This window comes from Quercus suber, unplaced genomic scaffold (genome assembly GCF_002906115.3).
Source record: "Quercus suber isolate HL8 unplaced genomic scaffold, Cork oak 2.0 scaffold_848, whole genome shotgun sequence".
NCBI lineage: Eukaryota > Viridiplantae > Streptophyta > Magnoliopsida > Fagales > Fagaceae > Quercus > Quercus suber.
The window spans coordinates 27,139-55,106 of NW_027070278.1; the positions used below are offsets into that span (position 1 = coordinate 27,139).

The 27,968-nt window shown below is 35.9% G+C and overlaps 4 protein-coding genes and 1 long non-coding RNA gene across 5 annotated transcripts; 3 read left to right on the forward strand and 2 right to left on the reverse strand.

The window, feature by feature from the left end:
• Positions 1–3,559: 3,559 nt before the first annotated feature.
• LOC112028046 (histone H3.2) lies at positions 3,560–4,236 on the forward strand. Its single transcript, XM_024060697.2, has one exon. It carries the CDS (start codon positions 3,699–3,701, stop codon positions 4,107–4,109), a length of 411 nt encoding a protein of 136 aa, XP_023916465.1. The 5' UTR covers positions 3,560–3,698; the 3' UTR covers positions 4,110–4,236.
• Positions 4,237–4,903: 667 nt separating this feature from the next.
• LOC136065101 (uncharacterized) lies at positions 4,904–7,531 on the forward strand. The gene is made up of 3 exons (XM_065767787.1): positions 4,904–5,210; positions 5,864–7,345; positions 7,446–7,531. Exons 1-2 carry the CDS (start codon positions 5,191–5,193, stop codon positions 6,639–6,641), a joined length of 798 nt encoding a protein of 265 aa, XP_065623859.1. The 5' UTR covers positions 4,904–5,190; the 3' UTR covers positions 6,642–7,345; positions 7,446–7,531.
• Positions 7,532–9,492: 1,961 nt separating this feature from the next.
• On the reverse strand, positions 9,493–10,528 carry LOC112028003 (uncharacterized). Its single transcript, XR_002884576.2, has 2 exons — positions 10,214–10,528; positions 9,493–9,917 (listed from the first exon to the last, which is right to left on the reverse strand). It is a non-coding gene; the product is annotated as an uncharacterized LOC112028003 (long non-coding RNA).
• Positions 10,529–12,682: 2,154 nt separating this feature from the next.
• LOC112028008 (extensin-3-like) lies at positions 12,683–21,284 on the forward strand. Its single transcript, XM_065767790.1, has 3 exons — positions 12,683–13,341; positions 16,758–17,234; positions 21,263–21,284. Exons 1-3 carry the CDS (start codon positions 12,683–12,685, stop codon positions 21,282–21,284), a joined length of 1,158 nt encoding a protein of 385 aa, XP_065623862.1.
• Positions 21,285–21,407: 123 nt separating this feature from the next.
• LOC136065102 (extensin-like) lies at positions 21,408–27,056 on the reverse strand. Its single transcript, XM_065767791.1, is given in 5 exon segments — positions 21,408–22,459; positions 22,462–22,882; positions 23,048–23,219; positions 26,224–26,315; positions 26,955–27,056. Coding segments are annotated over 5 exon segments (1,839 nt in total).
• Positions 27,057–27,968: the final 912 nt, after the last annotated feature.

A 27,968-nucleotide genomic window follows, 5' to 3' on the forward strand; every position in this document is an offset into this window, starting at 1 on the left:
GCTTGTGTGTTGGGTTCTAATGGCATTGGTGGAATGCAATGTATCCCCAAAATACTGGTTATGCTTATATATCCTTTCTTTTTGTTTTTTAGACAATTGAAAGAGTTTTAATCGAATGGTCTTGAATTGGGTCTCAAGCCTGTTTTTGAGAAAGAGGAGAGAAGAGTTTCCCGAATTTTTTTTCTAAATAACAATAAATATTAAAATATTTAGTTAGTTGTTACGTTGTAAAAGGAAGTTGAAAACTAGCATCTCGAGTGTTTAAAACTCGAGTTCCAAGATAAAAATCAAGTTTTTAAGGCTTGATTTGTAAAAAAAATCCAAGTAAAAATCGAGTTTTAAAAACTCGAGTTCGGAAAACGCCGCTATAGGACTTAAAAACATCACTATAGGGCTTAAAAATGGAGTTATAAAAAAATTTAGCAGAAAAACGCCGCTATAAGGCTTTTAAATGTCAGTATAGGGCATAAAAACGCCACTATAGGGCTCCCTAACCTGGTATTGAAACACTTAGGAAAAAATTTTGCAGGAAAACGTCGCTATAGGGCTTTAAAACGTCACTATAGGACTTAAAAACGCCACTATAGAGACGATAAAACTAAAATTTTTTTTGCATGGAACTCAAGTTCCTAAAACTCGAGATTTATGTAAATGGATCTCGATTTTTTAAAACTCGAGATGCCTACTTTCCCTTATAGTTTCAAGCGTTGCCTAACTAACTATATACAAATCATTTACACAGTTATTCTGCACATTCCCCCGAGTTTCCCTTATAATAGAAATGATAGTCACTTATAAGAAAGTCTTTAAACCCCAATGATTACTAATTGATTGACTTGAAGTGGCAATTACTGATATTTGGATTGGAAGGGGTTTTTTTTTTTTTTTTTTTTGAGAGCAGTCAAGGGAGTTTTTGTTTCATATGATTAGGCCACAATCATCCTGGCAATCATAAGATTCATCACCTACTTAATTGGACAGTGATTTGGTTTCATTGCATACTACATGTTTTTCATTTCTTTAGGATGAGAAGGAAACACTTCTTTCTTTTGTTGCAATTTTGACTAACGAAGGGTCTGTTTGGATACCGCTTATTTTACTGAAACTGAAAATTTATTGCTGAAAGAATTATAAATAAAAGTAAAAGTTAGCTGAAATAGTGCAGTAGTGCCCATGAATAGTAGTAAAAATAAACTGAATAGTGAAATAATTTTCATTTTTCATTGGTATTCAAATGGAAGCTAAGCAGTATGAGTTTTCTCTTTTGCTTTTAGGTGATAGGAGTTAATGGCTTGCATCTAGTACCGCTAAAGTGGAGAGTTTGTGTAGTGTGTAATATTATAAGTAGAATAAAACTTCTTTTTATTGATAACTCATTTGCATATTCTAATTTCTACTTGAGTGTGTGGAGATTTATTGCAAATTATTTGATACTTTCATCTGAAGTGTTGAAATTATTATTCTAATGAAACTATTGTAATGATATATTTTAGCGGCAACACTTTGACTAATGGTTGAAAATGTGATTTTTTTTTTTGAGCAAGTGACAATGTGATTATTTGGGCTGTGATTTGCATGCGGTGAAATCGACTTTGGAAATGAGAGATGGTAAATTGCCTAACTTGATGTGATACCATAATTTTGAAATTTTACTATGCTAGTGGTGAGACTAGCAGAGTTCACCTTTTGAGTGTGTTTATTAGATTAATTGAAAAAGTAAAGAAAAGTAATTTGCACTAACTTTTTTTTATTCATACGTATAAATAACTCATACTTTTGCAAAATGTTTCATCAAATGACACTTGCCCCACTTCCAAACATTTCTTGGAATGGCCCTTCTAGTTGAGATTTGTATAAATAAAACATATAAGTATATGCCCTCTCACATCATTACTTCCCAGCACAATATTTCATATTTAGAAATGATTTACAAGTTTGTAAATGGGAGTGCCATATGTTTATTGTGGGGGTAAAAGCCCAACTTTATATATTGGGCCTAGGGTCCTACTTAAAGATTACTGTGTGTCCGAAGAAAAGAAAGTGGTTGAGAAGGAATCCGTGTGGAAGAGATATACCTGGAAATGAACGAGGAATATAGTCCGAAGAGAGCACCAGCAGTCCGAAGAGTTTATTCTTCTCGGATATAAGAAGTCTCGATCAAGCAAGTATCTGGAAAGTTCGAGTGATCATCCTAATGACTTCAATGAGAAGGATAAGCTTCGGGCATGCCTGGAGACGATAAGAACGGAGAAATATCTAAAAGAAAAAGCTGCTACCACCGTGTTTAATGCACTGCAATAACTTTCCTGGCCGCATTTATGTGAAGAAGACCCTTGAACAGTGTAATCTCAGCTACCACTACTCACGAAGAGCTAAAGAAGGTACTTGACATGACATATACTCAAGTAGATACGTAGATGAAGAACAAGTGGACGATGGGGATGATAAGAAATGATGCTATATAAAGGGAATAGGCCTCTAATAAATGGAGGATCGGAAAAAAGATAATAAGAGAGAAATAAAGATTTTACTGTAGCTCTAAGAACTATATTCACTGTTCAATCAATAATATTCCTCTTTGGACATCATTTTGTTTAGCTTTTGAGTGCGTCTTTACATTGGTTTATTCCTGGTTACTATAGCTAACAGTTGTTAAATTCACAAATAACTCAGCTCTTTCACTTACTCTCTACAAATTTATTGTTTTGGGTTTGGGTTACAAATCCTGACCCTACATTTACAAACTTATAAACTAGTCTAGGTCAAAATCTTTTTTTAAAAATGAAATATTTTGTTAGAAAAGTAACGTTGTGAAATTGTATTGACTTGTTTATAGCATTTATATATAAATATTAAGGTTGAGAGTGTTATTTCTTGGAATGTTAGGGAGTTTATTTTGCAAAACCTTAATGGAGAATAGTATAATTTATTTGAAAAATTATTCGTAATTCTGCAAGTCTAACATGGGTTATCTAAAAGTTAATTCATTGTTATTTCCTCTTTAACTAATTTATCCGTGTTAAACTCTATGAGGCCTTGGTCAAGATCGTTGTAGTTTAGTAACATAAGCTGATTTCCTAAATTAAAAGAGAACTAGAATTCAAAATTTTAAATCCCCATTTTTCATCACTATCAATTGAAAGGACCCAAAAAAAAGAAAAAAAAAAGGAGGAAAGAAATTGGGTTGAGGCTTTAACTATTTTACGGACTATCTTGAAGGGTCCAAACCTAACTGGGCCAAAAAATCGCCTATTCGTCATATGCCCACAGCCTGAATTGAAAACTGAAATTGTCACCGCTAATGTGTTACCCAAATAAAAACAAAATCCAAAAGATTCATAGAATTTCACCGCCGGTTCAAAAGGTTAAAAATTTCAGCCTAATAATAAATCCCGCGAATAGATTACACAAACAAATCCTATTGGTCAAACCAAAGTGCCACGGATTACAATCCGCGTCACTCCCCTCCAAACAAATCCTCACCGTACATTACTCCCCCAAATCAACGCTCCAAATTCACTCTGTCTCAACCTTTCAAAGCTCCAAAATTTTTCACAATCACCCGCCTCTCTATACCCCCAAAAACAACGCTACAAATACGCCAAACCCTTTCTCTTCACATCACAACAAACAAACTCACTTTCCCTTCACTTTTCCCTCATTTTCCCACAAACCAAACAGATCTTACCCTTCTCCAAATGGCCCGTACCAAGCAGACAGCTCGTAAGTCCACCGGAGGCAAGGCGCCAAGGAAGCAACTCGCAACAAAGGCCGCTCGTAAGTCAGCTCCGGCGACCGGAGGAGTGAAAAAGCCACACAGGTTCAGGCCAGGAACGGTGGCTCTGAGAGAGATCAGGAAGTACCAGAAGAGCACGGAGCTTCTGATCCGAAAGCTCCCGTTCCAGAGGCTGGTGAGAGAGATCGCTCAGGACTTCAAGACCGACCTCCGATTCCAAAGCAGCGCCGTCTCGGCTCTACAAGAAGCCGCCGAGGCTTACTTGGTCGGGCTCTTCGAGGACACCAATCTGTGCGCCATTCACGCCAAGAGAGTCACCATCATGCCCAAGGATATCCAGCTCGCTCGGAGGATCAGAGGCGAGAGGGCTTAAGATTAGATAGACGGGCTTAAGATTAGTTTGTAATGATGTGAATCTATTTTGGGAAAAAAAAATGTAATGGTTTTTTAATGTTTGAATTTAGTTTAAAAAAAAAAAAAAATTGAAGTTTCTTGTTTTATATTGTGTTTTGGCCATTTATGTTGGGTTGATGTGAGGTTTTTTTAGTTAAACATAGGATTTTTTATTAGATTTAGGATGTTATGCTAGAGAGCAAATGGTCTAATAATTAGAGACTAATAAAATGGGACACGGCTTTGATACAATGCTCCATTGATTATTTGTTGCATAGGGAAAAAAAAGAAGGGAATTTGTAAATATGTAAAAAGTTGCAAAGATCAATGAGATTAATAGTGAAAAATCTGTGTCAATCTCAACTGCATAACTTGATGAGTCTTCTAATTACTTAAATTTTATTTGGCAAGTAAGATTTTTTATGGTAGTCCAAATCTAATAAGATGCAAACATTTTGTAGAATTTAATCTACTACCAAGTTTTTATATTTTGGCGAAAACACTATTTTGGTCCCTACATTTTTGGATTACAATCAATTTAGTCCCTACATTTTGGGAGCAATCAATTTGGTCCCTGTTATTTTCAAGTCACAATTAATTTGGTCCCTACCATTAAATGACTAACGGAATCTGCTTAGGTGGCTAACGGAATGCACACATGGCATAAATTAAAATAAAATATAAATAGTGCTTCCACGTCAGCCTTCCACGTCAGCTTCCTCTACTGTTAAAATCGCACATGAGTCTCACGTGACTCACTTATCATCAACATCATCCTCACTTGGCAATAGCACAGACACGATTGAATTCTTAATCCCAAAAAGAAATTTTGAACCCTAACCCCTTCTTCTTCATAGCCATTAACGCAAACATGATGAACAAGGCTCCTCAATGAACATGAACTCCTTCTTCTTCATAGCCACATCTCTTCTCACCTAATCCCCAAGATCAAAGCTCCTCTCATCTCGCCGATTCCACTCTCATCTCGCCGATTCCATTGCCGATTCCCAATTGAGCTCTCGACCCTCAAAGAGACAAAGAAACAGAGAACCCAAACGTCAATGACAAACCCAAACAGCAGGTGTGTTGTTATGTGTACTTTCTTTGTGAATTTTAAGAATAAGTATTTCATAATATTATTCCACTTATAATGGGTTTGTGTTTGACACCTTTTCGGGGACCACAAAACATTGACACCTTTATTTTTTGTCGTGTCTTTGGTTCTGCTTTTATACTTTTGCTATTTTTATAACTATTGTTTAACTGTTATTAGCTTTGTTATTGACTGTTTGTTGGTGCTTTTCTATTTTATCTTCTTGGGTCAAGGTAGTCAATGTGTAAGCTTGTTAGCATGTGAAAGTGTAAGTCATTAAAAAATTTCTTGCATCCTTATCCCCAAAAAAAAAAAAAAAAATCATTGCATAATTCCATTAGATATATATATATATATTTTTTGAAAAATATAGAATTAATAGTATTTGTTTCTCCACTAATTGGCAATAGCAACTGACAAATAAGGAAGCCACATGAGGTGAAATTGAATAAATTTGCAATCACTTGAAACTAGATCTGGCGTTTTTGTCACATGGGTAGGCACAATCTCTAAATGATACCAGTCTCTAAATGACTTTGCAATCAACGGCATAAAGAATATTATTGTTTTTTGTAACAGTGTAGATTTTATAATGTTTGGTTTTTTTTATTGTTTAATCTTGTGTGTATTTTTGCATGCAGAATGGACGCCCAATATTTTACTATGAATGTGCATCATGGTGGTTATTTCACTCTTAATCCTCGTCAGTACATGGGAGGTGCAGTGAGAATAGTGGATAATTGTAATGCTGAGATGTGTTTGAAATGTGAGATTAAGTCTGTATGTAAGCAGTTTGGGTATACTTCTCTTAGCAACTTGTGGTATAGGATGCCTAGTGTGAACCTTGAGAATGCATCGTTCCACATGATTGTGAATAATAATGATGCAATGTTCATGGCAGACTTGGTTGCAGGTTATGGAGAGATTGATTTATTTGTAGAGCATCCAATTGATGAGCCTATCGAGGTAGAAGTTGAAGAGATCCATTCTAGGAGTTTAGAGCTAGGTAAAGAACCTGTTATTGTCACCGATAGTGGTGAAAGTGATAGGGAAGAGGAAGATGCAGCATTAATGCACCTCAATCAAAATTCTGATGGTGGTGATAGTTGGGATAGTGATGATGATGTGGTTGAACAAGTGGAGCAAATGGGTGCTGAGGTAATCAACTCCGATTATGAGACTGAGGAGTTATTAAGTCTTGATGAATCATCTTCATCAGATGATGATGATGATGATGATGATTTTGTTGATAATTCTATTAGGATGAGCAATTATCCAGTTTTTAAGCTAGTATTGAAAGCTGAAAATATTAGGTTTGAGAAGGATATGCTTTTTAACTCACCTAAGCAATTCAAGGATGCTATCACTGAGTATGCAATTCATGGAGGATGGGGGATCAGGTTTAAAGAAAAGGGTTAGAGCTATTTGCCAAGAAGGGTGCAAGTTTGTAGCTACCTGCAAAGCTTTCAAGGGAGATGAGCTACCAACTCAAAACACTAAACTTGGAACATACATGTAGCAGGAGTTATAAAAATTCTAGGTGTATGCTAAATTCCTTGCCAAGAAGTTGGTGAAAAAAGTAAGGTGTCATCCTGAGCTTAAGGTTGCAGAAATTCAAAATGTTGTGCATGAAAAATATGTGGTCCAGATAAGTGCCAGCAAAGCAAGTAGGGCTAGGGTCAAGCTCATGAATTTGTTGATGGGTTTTACACAGAACAATATAACAAGCTATGGGATTATTGTGCAGAGTTAAGGAGGTCTAGTCCTGGTAGTACAATACTTATGAAGGTGCAAACCTTCAATGAAGGTGATTTAGCAGCTGAGATGGATTTGCTGCCTGGGATGCCTTATTTCCAAAGGTTGTATATGTGTCTAGAAGCTTGTAAGAGGGGATTCTTGCTGCATGCAGGCCAATTATTGGTTTGGATGCTTGCCATTTGAAGACCAAGTTAGGTGGACACTTGATTGCTGCAGTTGCTAGAGATCCCAATGAAGAATATTTCCCTCTAGCAATTGCAGTTGTAGAAGCCGAAACCAAGGATTCATGGACTTGGTTTCTAAATTTGTTGCTTGCAGACATAGGTGAAGCCAGGAGGTGGACATTCATATCAGACCAGCAAAAGGTATGTATTACAACTTTATTTTTCATGGTTAATGTTTGAGAATTTTCAAGCAAGCTACATTATTCTGTTAGAGTTATTGACTTTACCTCAGTCTTGGTAGGGCTTGGTGCAAACATTTGCTGACAATTGGCCACAATATGAACATAGGATTTGTTGTAGACATTTGTACAATAACTTGAGGAAGAATCACCCCGTGTTCTTATTAGGAGTTTTTCTGGAAAGCTGCAAAAGCAACATATCTCCAAGAATATGAGAGGGTCATGAATGAACTAAAGAAATTGATGAAGGGCATACAACTGGTTGCAAGACCATTCAACAACAATCTGGTCTAGACATATGTTTCGGGGGATGCAATGATGATACGATACTGAACAATATGTGTGAGAGTTTCAATAGCAGGATCTTGAAATTTAGAGGGAAGCCCATAATTAGCATGGTAATTTATCTACATTCTTTTGTAAATTTTCACTTTAATTGTAATTTAATAGTGTGATAATTCATTTCTTCATTTGTTGTGTATTCAGCTTGAGGACATTAGATTGTATTTAATGGGACGATTTCAACTAAACAAGGAAACAATCTTGAAATTTGAGTCGGAGTTGTGTACTAAGGTTAAGAAGAGGTTGCACAAATAGAAGCTTGAAATGGCAAGTGGCTAGCTTGTTGGGCTGGTCATACCAAGTTTGAGGTAAAAAATGGGGTTAATAGCTTCATTGTGGACTTGGCTGAATACAAGTGCAGTTGTAGGAAATGGGAGATCACTGGTATACCTTGCTACCATGCCATTTCATGTATTTTTTTCAACAGAGAAGATGCTGAAAAATATGTAAATGACTGCTACAAAGTCAATGCGTATAAGGCATGCTATGAGCCAATGATAGAGCCAATCAATGGGCAGAACATGTGGCAATCAACTAGACTTCCTTTTGTGCAACCTCCCATTAAACGTAGACCGCCTGGCAGGCCTAAAAAAAGTAGAGTAAAGGAACCTGATGAACCAACCTGCCATACCAAGCTTAGAAGAGTAGGAGTCCCTAAGAAGTGTAAGGCATGTGGGAGGTTAGGCCATAACAAAAGAAGTTGCAAGGGGAGGTTAGAGGAAATTCTTCACTTCCAGGAGCTGCCAAAAAGCCAAAAAGGAAAAGAACCAACACCAAGAACGTAAATACCTGATCTAAGGCTTTATGACTATCTTGTATTGTTTTTTTTTTTCCCTCCATTTTTAATATATCTATTTTTTTTTCTCAATTTTATTATTGTTTAATGTTGTAGTTTTGATTATCTTGTATTTGCTGTCTGTAGGGGCATGAGGTGGTCCAAGTGGTGGATCTCCCACTATTGACCAAATCAGACAAGTGCACCACCTACCACCAGTGAAGCAGAATTCCCTTGTGCACCACCCAACTCCAATGCTACAACTTCCACTCCAAGTACAAACAGCTGTAGGGTTCAACAAAGTCAAAAAAAAGAACAATAACTGATGAGACTCTAAGAGCCACCACAAATGCATCAAGGTATATGGATGCATTGAGGTTTAGTGAGAGCCAATCCTTTATGCATGGTCCAGGATTGTAAGCAGGATGAACTAGAGTTATTTTGTAGAGGAGAGCAGCTTAATATCAGAGGGTAGCTTAATATTTTGTTACTAGTTGGAACTTATATTAAGACGATTTTAATTGATGTTAATGGCCTCCTTGATTTTTGTAAGGCCTTCTTCACATTTGTTTTATAATTGTGTTGACCATTGAATGTCCTTAACTGTTTACAAGCTGGACAGTGGCTTTTATTAGCTAAACAATGATTTTCATTGTCAATGGAATCAGAATTTATTTTTTTATTTGTTTGTGAATGTGATTCTGATTTGTGGTTAAACACACAACAAGTTATTTATTGTTGATGGTTATGGGATTGATTTTTTTTTTAATGGTAGTTAAACCCAACAGGTTCATTTATGTTATACAGTGGAATTAATGGAATCATTGTCAATTTTGTGAGACCATCACAGGGCAGTTAGTGGAGATGATGAATTGCATTTGGCAGAAGTGCATTGCACAATTTCAGCTATTGCACATCTACAATTACTTGATTTTCAAACCCCTTAAAGCTCAACTGCAGATTACACAACAGCAAAAAAAAAAAATACACAATTTGGGGAATAAGATTGCCATTTCATTAAAGTGAAAAGTACAACAAATAAACTATCAAAACCTTAAATATATCTGATAGAACCAGCAAAATTATCAGACATAACCAGCAGATGCATTGATACTTGGAAACACGTTGACAAAAAAAACTCCACTACATCAAAAACTTTTCTTAGTTTTTTTTCTTTCTTAGTTTAAGTACAATAAACCCAGCCCTTTAACCCACCAAAACTACAATCACACAAATGCAGATCCCATATATTACCAATGACACTACCGAACACATTGTCAAAACCTTTTTCCTCTAACAATTTGCAACTTGAAGTGTGATAATCTCTCTGCCTCTGCTATATAAGCACCTTGTCTTGCTTGTCGCACTCAAATATCTCTTCATTAAGTCATTGAAAATTTTTTCATCAGCAAACAACCTGTAATTGAGTTTACAGTGTTAGTTGGCCTATTAAAATAACATAACTTTGATTAAAGCACTACCCCTACCCTGGTTGTAAGGACAAAGAATTCAATTAGGATTTCACAAAATTGAACTTGATTGCTTATACGAAAGCCTCCAAATAAAAGCATAGTTAGCTACAAAGTATATGAACAAAAATGGTGACCCACACATCATTCTAATTAACAATATGTCACAAACCCATATAAGTGAAATAATATTCTGAAATAGTTATTCTTAAAATTCACAAAGAAAGTACACATAACAACTCACCTACTGTTTGGGTTTGTCATTGACGTTTGGGTTCTCTGTTTCTTTATCTCTTGGAGGGTCGAGAGCTCAATTGGGAATCGGTGAGGTGAGAGTGGAATCGGCGAGATGAGAGGAGCTTTGATCTTGGGGATTAGGTGAGAAGAGATGTGGCTATGAAGAAGGAGTTCATGTTCATTGAGGAGCCTTGTTCATCATGTCTGCGTTAATGGCTATGAAGAAGAAGGGGTTAGGGTTCAAAATTTCTTTTTGGGATTAAGAATTCAATCGTGTCTGTGCTGTTGCCAAGTGAGGATGATGTTGATGATAAGTGAGTCATGTGAGACTCATGTGCAATTTTAACAGTAGAGGAAGCTGACGTGGAAGGCTGACGTGGAAGCACTACTTATATTTTATTTTAATTTATGTCATGTGTACATTCCGTTTGCCACCTAAGCAGATTCCGTTAGTCATTTAACGGTAAGGACCAAATTAATTGTGACTTGAAAATAATAGGGACCAAATTGATTGCTCTAAAAATGTAGGGACCAAATTGATTGTAATATCAAAATATAGGGACCAAAATAGTGTTTTCGCCTTATATTTTTTATTATCACAACCATTGCACTCACCAGGAGTCACATAAAAAGGTGTTAGAAAATTGATACTTTTCAATGTTTTCATGCTAATCTAGGCAGCAAATTACAGAAAAAATGTATTGGTGGGGTAGCTATTTGTTAAAACAGTACTTACAAATTTACAATCATTGCAGTTGACGGTTGGTCAATCAAGACAACTTTGGAAAAATTTGCTAGCTTAATTACACATCCAGACAGACATAAATTTATTAAAAATGTGCCTGAAGGAGAAAAGTCTTATGGGACACGAGTTTATATTTTATAGCAAGCTTGAATTTTTGTCGGCTTATATGGTTGAAGAAAAATGCAGATCAGTTTATATTTTTCAGGATATATGTTTTAAAATGATTTGAAATAACCCCCTATCACCCTCTCCATCTTGACTAACGAGATAGAGATACTTGAGGGGACCTGGCAAAACTAATAAGAGAGTTTAAATTATAGACATAAAAAATTTGACCAAAAATTCTACGCGTAATTGATGTGATAAATTGTTAATGGTTGGTAAAAAAACAATATCAGTGGTGGGTTTAAATAAAAAAATTAAGAATTAGTAAAAGCTTGTCAACTTAATTATCATGAATGCAAAAGTTTGTGTATGTGACATTTCTCAACTAATAATTGCAGACCACTAAAAGAAACAAAAAAAAAAAAAGGAAAATTCTTATTTACATAACTACCTAAGTTTGATCCATACAAAAGAGAAAAAACTTGTGTAAGATTTTGAATGATATTTCAAGGATCAATGCAATTGTTACAAAGGATTAAACTAAGATATTCTTGTCAAAGTTAACAGTATATAAGGGCTTCACTCCCATTGTTAACATGCAAGCCTAAGAACTAATTTCTAGCAATTAAAGTTGAACCGCTAGAAATGATTAATGCTATAGCATTTTGCCTCTTAGTCACTAGTGTGATTGCTAATGAGCCTGACATCTATGCTTGGCTACCACCAGCCCACCACAGAGACGATTGCCCCCCAGACCATTTGCCACCACCAGCCCACCACGAAGACGATTGCCCCCCAAACCATTGGCAACCACCACTCGAGAAAAAATGTATTGGTGGGGTAGCTATTTGTTAAAACAGTACTTACAAATTTACAATCATTGCAGTTGACGGTTGGTCAATCAAGACAACTTTGGAAAAATTTGCTAGCTTAATTACACATCCAGACAGACATAAATTTATTAAAAATGTGCCTGAAGGAGAAAAGTCTTATGGGACACGAGTTTATATTTTATAGCAAGCTTGAATTTTTGTCGGCTTATATGGTTGAAGAAAAATGCAGATCAGTTTATATTTTTCAGGATATATGTTTTAAAATGATTTGAAATAACCCCCTATCACCCTCTCCATCTTGACTAACGAGATAGAGATACTTGAGGGGACCTGGCAAAACTAATAAGAGAGTTTAAATTATAGACATAAAAAATTTGACCAAAAATTCTACGCGTAATTGATGTGATAAATTGTTAATGGTTGGTAAAAAAACAATATCAGTGGTGGGTTTAAATAAAAAAATTAAGAATTAGTAAAAGCTTGTCAACTTAATTATCATGAATGCAAAAGTTTGTGTATGTGACATTTCTCAACTAATAATTGCAGACCACTAAAAGAAACAAAAAAAAAAAAAGGAAAATTCTTATTTACATAACTACCTAAGTTTGATCCATACAAAAGAGAAAAAACTTGTGTAAGATTTTGAATGATATTTCAAGGATCAATGCAATTGTTACAAAGGATTAAACTAAGATATTCTTGTCAAAGTTAACAGTATATAAGGGCTTCACTCCCATTGTTAACATGCAAGCCTAAGAACTAATTTCTAGCAATTAAAGTTGAACCGCTAGAAATGATTAATGCTATAGCATTTTGCCTCTTAGTCACTAGTGTGATTGCTAATGAGCCTGACATCTATGCTTGGCTACCACCAGCCCACCACAGAGACGATTGCCCCCCAGACCATTTGCCACCACCAGCCCACCACGAAGACGATTGCCCCCCAAACCATTGGCAACCACCACTCGACCAATATCACTACCCACCTAACCATAATAAATCACCTCCTCCTTGTGCTTATAAATCACCACCACCATCATCTCCTCCAATTTATGTTTACAAATCACCACCACCACCTCCTTACATTTCCAAATCCCCACCGCCACCATCTCTGTCATCTCCACCTCCTTATGTTTATGAGTCACCACCACCACCACCTTCACCTTATTTCCACCCATCGCTTCCACCTTCACCATTGTCCCTTCCACCTCCTTGCATTTACAAATCAACACCTCCACTTCCACCCTCACCATTCCCTTCACCTCCTTACATTTCCAAGTCCCCGCCGCCACCATCTCTATCATCTCCACCTCCATATGTTTACAGGTCACCACCACCACCACCACCTTTTCCATCATCTCCACCTCTATCACCATCCCCTCTGCCTCCTTACATTACCCAATCCCCACCGCCACCATCTGCTTCATCTCCACCTCCCTATGTTTACAAGTCGTACTCTCAGTTTTCTACGGGAAAAAACATCATTTAATCGAATCATTCAATTCTTCAAGTCTACAATGAGTAAGAAAGTTTTGACCCATTCACGGGCAACTCATACCAAGAATCATATCTTTGATTAAGGGTTTAGACTTGATTTCAAAATAGTTTCCTTTTGTCGGAATCATGCTGGACTAATCTTTTGTAATATTAATTTTTTTTTTTAGCAATATAGCTATGCACGTACACGCGCGTATTTTTCCACGTGTGTGCATACACCTATTTGTTTGTGACATTTTTTGTATGTAAAATAAGATGAAACAGAAACAGTGAAATATAACCTAATTCAATGGGGGGCAAAAAAAAATTCTAGAATCCAGAAATCATGAGTTGAAAAATTATGACTCGGGATTCGCCTTGTTGTCAAACTCCAATGCAGAGATGCCTTGCCTGAAAAAGGTACCACAATATGTAAACACAATAAACATGAAACCAGAGCATGTAGGAAAAGTGGGGGAGCAAAAGACATGTCCTAACATCAATGCACCATTCTGACAAATACATTGTTTACGGTAGAACTATGCAAGGAGCAAGAGTTTGCTTTAAGATGTGATATTAAATAAAGCGTGTTGAGAAATTTAGACTCGAGTTGATAGAATTAACAAGTTTTAAGTCCAAGTTATTAATTAAATTTATTATGAATAAAACTTGTTAAAACAAATAAACATTAATATCATGTCAAAATCATACAGCGGAAAAAATAAATAAGACAATATATGATGACCCAGGAAAACCAATAAAACAAACTAATTTCACAGTAAAAAACCTGGGGAAAAACCTTCCCGAAAAGCAATCCACTGTAATAAAATGAAGTTTCAGATCTAGTACAAAACCTTTATCCCTAGACTCTACAATTCTCGTAGATGAACTTACAGCAGAAACCTTCTACTAATTCAGAACCTCTGAACTCTTCAATATATAAACGCCACCCTTTTGATGATGATGCACGAATCCCAGTACACTAACCAATTGCGCGGATCCCAGTACACGACTTAATCACCAACTAGAAGAAGATTGTTAGCAGTAAAGTTCTTCACTTCATCAACAGTGAAGATCAAGAAGCACTCGGTTACAAAACCCTAAGGCACAAAGACGCAGTAGCTTCTTTCAGAGAGAATAAGGCATCAGTCACCTTTTGCATATGTTCTCCTTGTATTCTCTTATGTGACGACCTCTAAAATAAGCTTTATATAGGTCTAGGATTATAAGAAAAGAAACCCTACACAAATACACAAGCCTGGCCCAAAAATCATATCTGAAAATTCTAATTTTCGTAACCTTGATAGATAATATCTGTAGAGCCTCATTAAACTTTGATAGATAGTTATCTGTCAAGCAGCTATTGAGCTATCTGTTCGCAAGTGTCGAGCTATCTGTCCAGCTTTAATGAACATCTTTTCTTCACTTGTTTCTTGGTCCAATCTTCGTGGCTTTAATACTAGACTTGAACAAGATGTTTCTTGAAGTATTAAACATATTCTAGATCTACCCAAATACAAGTAAAGTGCGTTTTGTCAAAGAATTAGCCAATTACATAAAATAGTGACATATGTTCCTAACAAGTGAATCACATATGTCCTAACAAAGCGTTACAGTTTAAGCTTTTGGAAGATTTGGTAATTTAACATAGTATCAAAGCGGGAGATCTTGAATTCAATCCCTGCCTCCTTCACTCTACCTACCATTTTAAAATTCAACACATGTGGGAGAGAGCAGGTCAGAAATATGTAGTTAAATGATTAAATTTATCATTTTTCAACAACTTAAGTTTTTGGGACAATGTCAATCAATGATTTATCATGGTATCAAAACAAGAGACGTTTTACTTTTACCTACCATTTTGTTACTTCAGTTAAAAACAAAATCACTCAATAATTAGAAACCTGTGACCATTTTTAAGAAAAGTAAAGTTACTATCATCTGTTATCCAATCTTTTTCCAAACCAAAAAAAAAAAAGAGCCATTTTAAAGAAATTAAATAAAGAGAGAATTTTGAAAACAAAAGTGAAGAAGATGCGTTGAGAGTGGTTGTACCTTGGAATAGGATTAGGGTTTTCGGTTTCGGGTTGTACCAGAGTAAGCGAATGAGTTTCAAAATTTGGGAAAAGAGTAAAGGAAAGACACGACCGTTGAAATTGAGACTTTTTTTTTATCAGATTTTTTTTTTTAATTATGTTAATGGCTGGTAAAGGTGTAGAAAATCAATAATGGCGTACCAAATTTTTATGGAGTGGTTATAGTTATATTTAATCTTCCACTTTCTACTTCAAATAATATTTTTTATTCATTTGTTATCAAAATTAGATTTTGCAACAAAATGTGGGTTCTAATTAGTTCAACTAGTAAAATCTCTGATGGTTAAATAAGAAATTTGTGGTTCAATTACTACCTACACCAAAAACTGATTGGTGTTTAGGTCTGATAATAATATACTATTGTTAGGAGCAGACGTCATAGGTTGAATCTCTCTAAAATATATATATATATATATAAAGATTTCGCAACAAAATAGAAGGTGATCAATATTCTAGCAAACACATTAATTGATTATACATTAAAAGGAAAATTATAGTGAAATGTAGTGCAAAAATAATCATAGATGATTTTAGAAAATGAGTATCGAGTTTCAATTTTTTTTTTAAAATTTTTGTATTAGAGTTCCATTTTTTTTTTTTTTTAATAACTAGAGAGTTCCATTTTGATAATTATAGTGAAATGTAGTGCAAAAATAATCATAGATGATTTCAGAAAATGAGTATCGAGTTTCAAATTTTTTTTTTTAAATTTTTGTATTAGAGTTCCATTTTTTTTTTTATAACTAGAGAGTTCCATTTTGATATATCATAAATGATTAAGTTGAATTATATTAAGTAACATTTTATATACAAAAAAAAAAAATGTACCTTTTCATGTATTAATATTTTTTATTATTATATAATGATAACAAAATTCGGTTCATTTTTTGCCATCCAAAGACATTCATGATTTTTTTCCATGAATGAACTGGAATATCTAATCATCATTTGCAGCAACCATGAGATCATTATTTCATGCATGCAATATAATTAATAAAAAAAAATTAGAACTTGAATTGTAAAGTCACATTGCTTCAAATAGTTTGATACATTGAGTGTTTCATACACAGATTCACGATCTCTACTAGAGATCATTATTCATTAAAATACATATTTGTAAATACAAAGATAACAAACTTTAACACACTTCGACATCCAAATAAGGAAGCATTTATTCTTATAATATATTTGAAACAATAGTAAACTTTAAGCGTAATAACAATTTGGAGGTAGTATTGGGCACGTGGAGGAAAAGGCAATAGTGGTAGTGGGGGATTAGTTGTCATTATGAGGTAGTGGTAGAGATAATTTAGGTGGTGGAGGAGATTTTGGTGGTGGTGGGGATGGAGATTTTGGTGGTGGTGGTGGTGGTGATGATTTTGGTGGTGGAGGTGATGGAGATTTTGGTGGTGGTGGTGGTGGTGGAGATTTTGGTGGTGGAGGTGGTGGAGGGGATAGTGAGGAAGGTGGCGGCGGTGGTGATGATTTTGGTGGTGGAGGTGATGGAGATTTTGGTGGTGGTGGTGGTGGTGGTGGAGATTTTTGTGGTGGAGGGGATAGTGAGGGAGGTGGTGGTGGTGGTGGTGATTTTGGTGGTGGTGATGATTTTGGTGGTGGAGGTGGTGAAGGGGATAGTGAGGGAGGTGGTGGTGGTGGTGATGATTTTGGTGGTGGAGGTGATGGAGATTTTGGTGCTGGTGGAGGNAGATCCTACAAGCTCATCAACAGGGATGGAGTCCACATCCTTGCTTTCAGTTATGGCAGTCACTTTGGGTCTAAAGTTTCAGTTAAAGATCTAAGTATCTTCCTAACAATCTTAGGTTGATCATAGATTTCACCCAAATTAAAAGCAGAATTAACAATATCATTCAGTTTGGCATAAAATTCATCAAAGGATTCATCATCAGACATCTAATGCTTTCAAACCTAGAAGTTAATTGCTGCAGTTTGTTTACCTTAACTGCCTTTGTGCCTTCATGCACAGTTTGGAGGATTTTCCAAGCAGTATGAGCAACCTCAACATTAGAGATTCTCTTAAATTCCTCCATAGAAACAGCATTAAAGATAGCATTCATAGCTTTGCTATTGAAGCTTGCTGCTTCTTTTTCAGAAGTTTGCCACTCACTCACAGGAGTAGCGGGCTTCTCCCATCCGTATTCAACGGAATTCCAAACCTTTCATCAATGGATTTCAGGAATGCTTTCATCCTTACTTTCCAATAGGCATAGTTGTTCCCATCAAAATGAGGAGGAACAACAGAGAGTGTCCATGCTCCATGACAACAGGGGTCAAGGATCAGCTCAGAGATTAAAATCTCAAACAAAAGAGCTACCTGCTCTGATACCACTTGAACGGTTTTAGACCCCTTAAACACACAGATTGCGTAGCCTAGATTAATTAGCCAAGTTGTTACTTAGTCAAATAAGCAATTCTAGGTTAAAACAATCCAAACAATCATATCAAGAATATAAAGCAGCGAAAATAAATAACACAAGATATGATCACCCAGGAAACCACACGGTAAAAACCTGGGGAGGATTTGACCCACCGATCCTCAAGGCTAACCTGAATTCACTATGAAAGAATTGAAGTTCGTACAAAAGGACTACAAGCTCCCCGCTCGACTTCCTAATGCTACCCACCAGTAGAACTTCCTGACACGACCACGCGCAGGCTCCGAATCCACGGACTACTTCTTTCTTGAATTCCTCAATCAGCTACAAGCTCCCCGCTTCTTTTCTTTTAAGTTCCGATGGTTGCAACAGTAATGATCTTCAAGATGTTGAAATCATCTCTACCATGAAAACCCTAAGTTTTGTGTAAAGGAAAGCTCCTCAAAGATCTCACAAGAGATTCACACAAAACAGCAATGTATGAGCAACAATACAATATGGACAACCTCCAAAAACGTGGCTAGGGTTTTTTTATATACCTAGGGTAAAAACATGAAACCCTAAACGTTTAATGAAGTAGGGCTGAGTTGGAAATTCTGCAGAAAATTCAACCTGTGCGATTTTCGATCGATCGAGTCTATTCTTCGATCGATCGAGCCAGGCCGAAAGTCCCAAGTACTTCTGCAGCCACTCGATTCCAACTTTACAATATTAAACCAACTTTGAGCAAGTCTAAATAAGACTAAATACAATGTTTTGATCATGGTTTGCCAACATTACAAATTAGAGTTCTAAATACATAAAATCCTAAGACCTTAGAACCTAACAAATCCAATTTTATGCCATATGTCATCTAATTTTTAATTTTTGTGGCAAGTGAGTTATTGGGTGCAAAAACCGAAGAGTCTAAATCCAATTAAATTATAAATCTCACACACACACACACAAAATAAGAAACTAATACATATTTTAAAAATGTATAGTTTAAAAAAGGTGTAAGCATACCATATATAATTTGAACATCTTCTCAAAAATAGATATAATTTAAACTGTGTATTTGTGAATGTTTTTTAATTGTAATCGTGCATATGCACGGAGTTACACACTAGTTTAAATAATACATATCGAGAATCATAAAAATCATCATATAATGAGTTGAAAGAGATAAATTTAAATCGATTTGGAACATGCTAAAAAGAGGTTTTTTGATGATTAAGAAACATGCTTAGGTCCATGTGAGTTTTTTAGAAAATATTATTAGATTTTAGAAAAGTGAATTGGAGGTACAAAAATAACTCTCTCCAGCTAAGGTTTAGGTTGGAGACATAAGGTGAGTATTTATATATGTAAACTATGATTTTTGAGCCTTTTTGGAGGGCTTGGATGTTACAAAGAATAAAGTTTTGAGCCTTAAAATTGAGTTCTTGAGGTTCTAGAATTGAGCGTACGCGCACAGAACCCTAAATTCCACTGCACTGCCGACCTAACTTCAATCAGCCATAACATACTCATTTTAAATCCAAATTATACAAAATTTTTGTTAAAATTGAAGCTCAGGATGTATACTTTCCAATGAAAGAAAACGTCACTAAATATTATTTGTGTGTCAAAAGTTATAAACAAAATAATGAGTAAATGTCATTTTTCAACATCGTTTTTAAAGCGATTTGAGCACTTTTGAGTTGTGATTACCTCCGAACTATTAAGAACTCTTTATTACCATTGGTTGAAGTCAAGCTCATCATTGGGTCGGGGACCAATTATTATTAACAGGTACAAATGAGATGTCTACATGCAAGAATCCAAAAATAATAAGAAGTGTCTATTGAAAATGGAACTTCACCAATATAAGCATAATGTAGTTCAACATCTAGACTTCTAAAAATTTGTTAAATATTTGTTAATTATGTTAATTGCTAGTAAAGAGTAAGGACTACAAAATCAATGACCTACTATTACTACTGCAATTATTTCAAACAAGCATTTTCAATTATAAATATTATACAACTAAATTTCACAACAAAATGGAAAGTGCGATCAAGGGCGGCACTATAGCCTATTCAGGGGGTTCAAATGAACCCCCTGACTTCAAAATAAAATAAAATTATATATATAAAATATATATATATATATATATATATATTTTTTTTAGGTTAATACTTTAATTTATTCTTAAAAATATACTTTTGCACACCCGACTTAAATTTTGCACACCCTTGTTACAAGTATTTCCGACTCTAAAATTAAAGAGTGAGTGATTGCGAATTGGAAGTGTAATTTTTTTTTTTAAGTTTATATTATATTTGTGTGAGTGTGTCTTATATTGATTGTGTATATTACATTTTGTTATAATGTTATTTGTATAAATTATGATGGGTGTGTACAACATAAATATAATATAACTTTATATAATTTAATAATTAGGAATAAAAAGTGTTTTTTGACATGCGTGTATATTGTTATCTTGTTATAATAACTTTTTGTTATAAAGTTAGTAAAATTCAAGAAAAAAATTGTAAAGTTAGTGATTGTTCAAGCATTTGATTAGTTAAGTAGACACATAGTGTATAATTTTATGTATAAATGAGTGTGATTGTGTGCGTCAATAATTAATATGTAGTCAATGAGTTGAGATTAGTCATTTAGTCTAAAATATTTTATATAAAACAAAGCCAAATAGATAATAACAACTTTATAAAAAAAAATGTTAGACAAACTTAACAAAAAATTAGTCGTAGGCTCATAGCTACCCATATTGACAATAGATACTCATAATGAACTATCATGTAACATTCAAAATTTGAAAACTTATAGAATAAAATTGTAAAACTTCACGTATTATTATTATATTTTTGTCAATAACTCGATATATTCAAGTTCTCTTTTTATTAAGAATTTTTAATGAACCCCCAAAACAAAATTTCTGGAGCCGCCATTGGGTGCGATTCTAGTCTTTCTAGAGGGAATTTTGATTCATGCATTAAAGGAAATTGTTGTGAGATTTTAGTACAAAATTAAGCATAGATGATTTCAACATTCAAAAGAGTATCAAGTTCCATTTTGATATATCATAAATGAATGAGTTGAAATGTATTAAGAAATTTTATATGTACTTTTTTTTTTGTTTATATATTATTAATACTGAATAAGTGAACTACTTATTTTACTTTCAATGTTATTATATTCCTTATTTTTTTAATGATAAAAAATGTTGTTCATGTTGTGGCCTTCCAAATTCAAGTTCATGAATTTTTTCCATGAATAAACCGGAATATCAAGTCGTCATTTGCAACAACCATAAGATCATTATTTCATACATACAATGCAATTAATATAAATTTTTTAGAATGTGGATTATAAACTCACATCGCTTAAAATAGTCTGATACATTGAGTGCTTCATACACAGATTCACCAAAGATCTATACTAGAGACCTTCATTATTCTATAAGGATGCATATTTAAAAATATAAAGATAACAAAGTTGCCACACTTGACTTCCAAAGAGAAGCATTTATTCTTATAAAATATTTAAACAGAGACAATGGTAGACCTTAAGCATAATAACCATTTAGAGGTAGCAGTACATAGGCGAAGCACAAAGTGATTGTGGTGACGGGTATTAGTAGTTGTGAGAAGATTTCGGTGGGGTGGTGGGGGTGATGAGGATCGTGGTGGTGGCGGTGGAGGCGATGCCGAGGGTGGTGGTGGAGGAGGTGATGAGGATCGTGGCGGTGGCGGTGGAGGGGGTGATGAGGATTGTGGCAGTGGAGGGGCGATGAGGATCGTGGCGGTGGCGGTTGAGAGGGTGATAAGGATCGTGGCGGTGGAGGCGATGCCGAGGGCAGTGGTGGAGGGGGTGATGAGGATCGTGGTGGGGGCGGAGGAGGTGATGCTGAGAGTGGCGGTGGAGGGGGTGATAAGGATCGTGGCGGTGGCAGAGGAGGCGATGCCGAGGGTGGCGGTGGAGGGGGTGATGAGGATCGTGGCGGTGGAGGTGATACCGAGGGTGGCGGTGGAGGGGGTGATGAGGATCGTGGTGGGGGTGGAGGAGGCAATTCTGAGGGTGGCGGTGGAGGGGGTGATAAGGATCGCGGCGGTGGCGGTGGAGGCGATGCCAAGGATCGTGGTGGAGGAGGCGATGCCGAGGGTGGTGGTGGAGGGGGTGATGAGGATCGTGGCGGTGGCGGAGGAGGCGATGCTGAGGGTGGCGGTGGAGGGGGTGATGAGGATCGTGGCGGTGGAGGTGATACCGAGGGTGGCGGCGGAGGAGATGGTGAGGGTGGTGGTGTTGGTGGTGGTGGAGATTTTGGAGGTGGGGGTGATGCCGAGGGTGGTGGTGGAGGGGGTGATGAGGATCGTGGTGGGGGCGAAGGAGGCGATGCTAAGGGTGGCGGTGGAGGGGGTGATAAGGATCGTGGCGGTGGTGGTGGAGGCGATGCCAAGGGTGGCGGTGGAGGGGGTGATGAGGATCGTGGCGGAGGAGGCGATGCCGAGGGTGGTGGTGGAGGGGGTGATGAGGATTGTGGCGGTGGCGGAGGAGGCGATGCCGAGGGTGGCGGTGGAGGGGGTGATGAGGATCGTGGCGGTGGAGGTGATACCAGGGTGGCGGTGGAGGAGATGGTGAGGGTGGTGGTGGTGGTGGTGGTGGAGATTTTGGAGGTGGGGGTGATGCCGAGGGTGGTGGTGGAGGGGGTGATGAGGATCGTGGTGGGGGTGGAGGAGGCGATGCTAAAGGTGGCGGTGGAGGGGGTGATAAGGATTGTGGCGGTGGTGGTGGAGGCGATGCCAAGGGTGGCGGTGGAGGGGGTGATGAGGATCGTGGCGGAGGAGGCGATGCCGAGGGTGGTGGTGGAGGGGGTGATGAGGATTGTGGCGGTGGCGAAGGAGGCGATGCCGATGGTGGCGGTGGAGGGGGTGATGAGGATCGTGGCGGTGGAGGTGATACCGAGGGTGGCGGCGGAGGAGATGGTGAGGGTGGTGGTGTTGGTGGTGGTGGTGGTGGAGATTTTGGAGGTGGGGGTGATGCCGAGCGTGGCGGTGGACGCGGTAGGAATGGTAAGGGTGGAATAAATGGAAATATAGAATGAGGTGTCTTTTGATCACTTGAGGGGTAGGGTTCTTTGTTGTGAGGTGGTGGTGACAAATGTTTTGGGGGTTGATGGTCTTCATCATGTGTTTGTGATTGCAAACCAAACAAGTAAAGCTTATCAGCTACCACATTAGTGGCAATGAGGCAAAGTGCTATAGCATAAATCATGTGAGGCCAATGCCTCGAGTTTCCAAGGGCACCCATTTCCAGCAATCCGACTTTAATCACTAGAAAGTTAGTCCTTAAGCTTGCATGGTAATAATGGGAGCTGATCCTTTATATACAAATTCATTGACAATGATATCTTTATTTTAATCCTCTAAAATAGACAATACTAATGCTTTAAATTTCATTAATTTTTTTTTTAATTTCCTATGTATCCTAGCTAGGTAGTCAAATTAATACAAAAGGTTATAGGGCATGCCCCTTTTAATAGGTTATGAGATGTCCCATTAGTTGTGTTTGTATCACATAAAGCAAGTGCATCACACAATCGACCCATACATGCAAAGGTATTGTATTTTATCTTAAAAGCTCTGTTGTGCCACATTTACTGGTCAAAAGGATATTCCACAGGTTATGATTGGCATCACATACATTGCATGACATCATGCAATTTATCCATATATGCAAGGGTAGAGTATCCTAGCTTGCAAGCCCCGCCGTTCCCTTTTTACGAGGTTGTTTGGTTTACCTCTTTTACAAGTTCATGGAGGGTATACTATTAAGTTGCACCTTTTACGGGTCATGAGGCTTGCGGCCTTTTACGAGGTCAAGGGTGTTCCATTAATTATGACTTCATCATATACAGTTCATTACACAATCTACCTATATATACAAAGGTGTGGGATTTTGTCTTACAAGCTACATTGTGCCCCTTTTACAAGGTCATGGCTCATGGGGCATTCTAATAGTTATGATTGTATCACAATATATTATGCAATCTATTTAGGTTATAGTGCAAACACACCCCTAAAATTTGGGGGTCTTTAAATTTTTCTTCTTAATGTTTCAGAATTTGGATTTGTGTCTCCAACGTTATATGCCATTTTGATTGGTAGCCCCTCTATCTATTTTTTGTTGACATGTCTATGAAATGCCCCATATGACTATCACATGTGGCAATTTTCTCCAATAAAAACATAGCATATGGATTTATCTATTATTTGTAATTAAATAACTTAAAAAATCTTTAAAAAAACTTAAAATAAATCCCTAAAATTATTATTATTATAAAAAACAAAATTAGTTAACTTTTTTACACCTCATTATAATTTATTTTATTTTTTAATTTCTTCAATTAGATTGAAAAAAAAAAATACAAACTCAAATTGTATCAATCCAAAGTAGAGTTCTCAAGAACATAAAATTTCATAAAAAATAAAAAAAATAAAAAATAGAAAAACACCAACTAACCATGTATATATATATATATACACACATTCTCAACTTAAAAGGAGTCCCAATTAAAAATCAAATACTTTAAAAATTCTTGAAGTCTACGTTAATACTTTGTATATATCAAACGTTTTTTCTTTTTTTCTTTTTTTGTTGAGGGTATATATATGGCTTTTTGGAATAGATTTACAATGCCATGACACTACTAAATTCTATTAGCTCGCAGTTCTAAGCTTATCATACTCCTTCGTAATATATTATGTATATAATTTGACCTTAAGTCTTAACAACAAGCTATTATCCTAGGGTAAACTTGGCGCTAGGTTCAACTCACCAATAGATTGGTTCATCTAAATAATTCCATTGTGTTTTAACTGCTAACTTTTTGGTTAATTTTTTATTACATTTGAAATTTTCTTGCAGATTTCAACAATTATAGCAATGGATTATTCTTTTGAGGGTAGAACATCTTTCTTTTATATTTCTCTATGTGTAGTTATATATATTTTTTTGTTTATATTTTGTTGCAATAATTTATAGGCACCGAATTTTCTAATTCTTTACTTTCATCTAAATTTTTGGGTTTATTTTTTGCATTATCTAAAACTGCCTGGCATATTTCAATGGCATCTTTCTCTTATATTTCTCTTTTGTCATATATTTTTTCTATTGTTTCAATAATTCTAGGTTTAGAATCTTCTAATTTTTTAAAATTATTTTTTGGCATTATCGAAGTTTTAACATCTGACTTTTTGCATTAGTTTTGGCAATATCTGAACATGTTTGGTAGATTTCAACAACTATACCATGGGTTATTCTTTTGAAAACAACTAATTTTTCTCTTATATTTCCCTATTGTGTAGCCATATATATTTTGTCTTGTTTCAACAATTCCTAGGCAATGAATCTTCCGATTCGCTAATATTTTATGATTTGACTTCTTCATCAAATTGTAACACAAATTCAAGTTAGATAAGAGCAATTTATACAATGGTATAGTTTCATTACCAATTTAATATTTCATAAAATTATTTTAGTCTACCATACAAACAAGTAAATTCCCGTGCATTACACGGGTTAGCGGCTAGTTATTATTATTTTGTTTCTACATGTTATTATGTAATGGCATGAACCGGTGGATTGTTTTGCCCGCAAAACGAAAATTTTCTTCTGAAACGAACACAAATAAAAGAGTCAGATCAACAACAAAGAAAATTCCATATCAACCCCTTCATCAGCATGGAACCCAACCAAAAGCAAAAAGAATAGCCGCAGGCCCGCAAGAGTGAAATGAACAGCCACAACCCACAAGAATCAATCCCCATGGTGCCGATCTATGGAGAGAGAGAGAGAGAGAGAATCCTTTAGTATAAAGAGCTTAGTACATGGTTTTAATAATAGACAATAAGGCATACCCAAGAACAGGACAGAAACATGCCTTAGAGCAAAGTCCTGCCAAACCAGATCTTATGGCATAACAAACTGTTTACTGTATTCTAACAAGTGATTCTGCACTAATATGTATTTGCAATGAAAATTACATAATCATTAAAAATTAAAATTTCTCTATACACTTCATTCACAAAAGCAGTCTTCAGATATCATAGGATCTATGTTTTGAACTTAAAGACCGAATCACATGATAAGAAAACACATACCATTATCCATCTGACTTGTAAATTCCCTGCTTTAATTCTAACAGGAGAGTTAAAATCTATGTAAACATTAAGATCGAAAGAGACATATGTTGAGTTGCATGTTTGGACCTCATGATTAGAACTATTCCCCTACAAATTTGCTATAAGTTTGTTCTCTCATAAGTCCATCATCCAGGTGTAGCAAGAAAACTGTCTTCTCTTGAGTCACTCTCTTTTACCAACCTTGAATCATCAATTGGAGTAAAAGCTATATCAGATAGACCTTTATGACTGTCAGACACATGAGCAGTGACAGTATGTCTTGTTCTTAATACCTGCATCAACAAAGAGCAATGAATAAACATTTTCATCATATATTTTGAAAATTAGGATGTTCTATAATGAAACTCAAGTAAAGAAGGAAGAAAGGTGACATCAATTTTTTTTTTTTTTGATGGAGCCATCAAATTCTTGCAAAGAACCAGACTGCCAAAGGTTTACGCCAACCTAAACTTGCAAGTCGAATTGAGTCCCCTGTGTTGTCTTCAAAAAGAAAATTACAATTATGCATGTAGCGTGGAGTGTGGGGTATATGTTACCCTCTAACAAAAAAAGGGTTGGATAATTTACACACCATAAGTAATCAGCATATTAAGTAATCTACAATGGATATGGTTTCAATGATAGTGCAATGGGAAAATAGAGACCACAAGAAATTAAATGTCTATTGAAGTTAGTTAGAATATCTGATTCTGGAGAGAGTTTTGTGGTAAAAACACATAACATAGAAGATAATAAGAGAAGACTTACTTCAACCGGTTCAGAAGAGACATATCCAATGTCAAAATAACAACTTCATTACGTTTCATGGATGTGCAAGCAACCTAATGATGTGAACAAATTAGATATATATTAAAGTTAAAATTCCATGAGGAAATTAAGACATACAAACAATTACAGGACAGTCAATCAACCCAAACAGCAGATGCATTTGACAAAATGATTGATATTTTCAAACTATAAGCATCATAGAGACCATATATTCCTTTCAACTCCAAATAAGAAATATCATTCATGGCACTAAGGAAATGATAAGCCCAACACTCATAACAAATTATTCACTACAAACAGCACATAATACTTGTTGGCTAAGCATGAAAGTAGAAGTTTAGATTCTATTTTCATTTCTCAAAATATTGAACATAAAAAGGCCTTGAATGTACAAAATAATTCAAGGATAACGCTTTTGAGCGTTGATGAATGACAAGGGAACTAAGAATAAGAAAGGAAGAGAATAACCTAAATTGATGATGAAGATTTGAGTCATTTGACCACTAAAAAACTAAAGTTGATATAGAAGAAGCATAACCACGACACGACAGTGTTACAAACCTGATCCTTACAAGATAGAAAATGCAAAGAAATTTTAGCATCTTGGGAAAATGGAAATGGCAATTACAAAATTAGTAATAGCCTCTGAAATTTCAATAATCTTAATGTTAAATGCATGCTGGCCTAAAACTTATTTAATTAAGGTAGTGGAAACTCAAAAAATGTCTAAAGACAAGGACAATTGAGATAAGTGTGTACCTGTGAAGCCAAACTTAATGCATCAACTAGGACACAGATACCAACTCACAGACACATAAAAAGAGGTGGTGGGAGGATATTAAGCAAATGACAGAAAAAGATACAAATGGCAGTCTCCAATTAATTGGAAAAAGGATCCATAGAGATAACCCCCAAATTAGAAGTGACTGAGGTGTAGTTGAGTTGAGCTGAAGTGTCGCGTACAGTTGAAGGTTAGAAATATAATAATCTAAGAAAAAGAAGGACGAGAAAAAGTTATGAAATCCTCATTAAGGTCTCTTCTCAATAAGGTAAATAATTAGCCTACTTCACAAAGAGTAAAAGAGATCAACATTGCATTTATAGACTTAAAATATAAGATTATTCAAATCGTAGAGATAACAAGCATCCATTAAAAG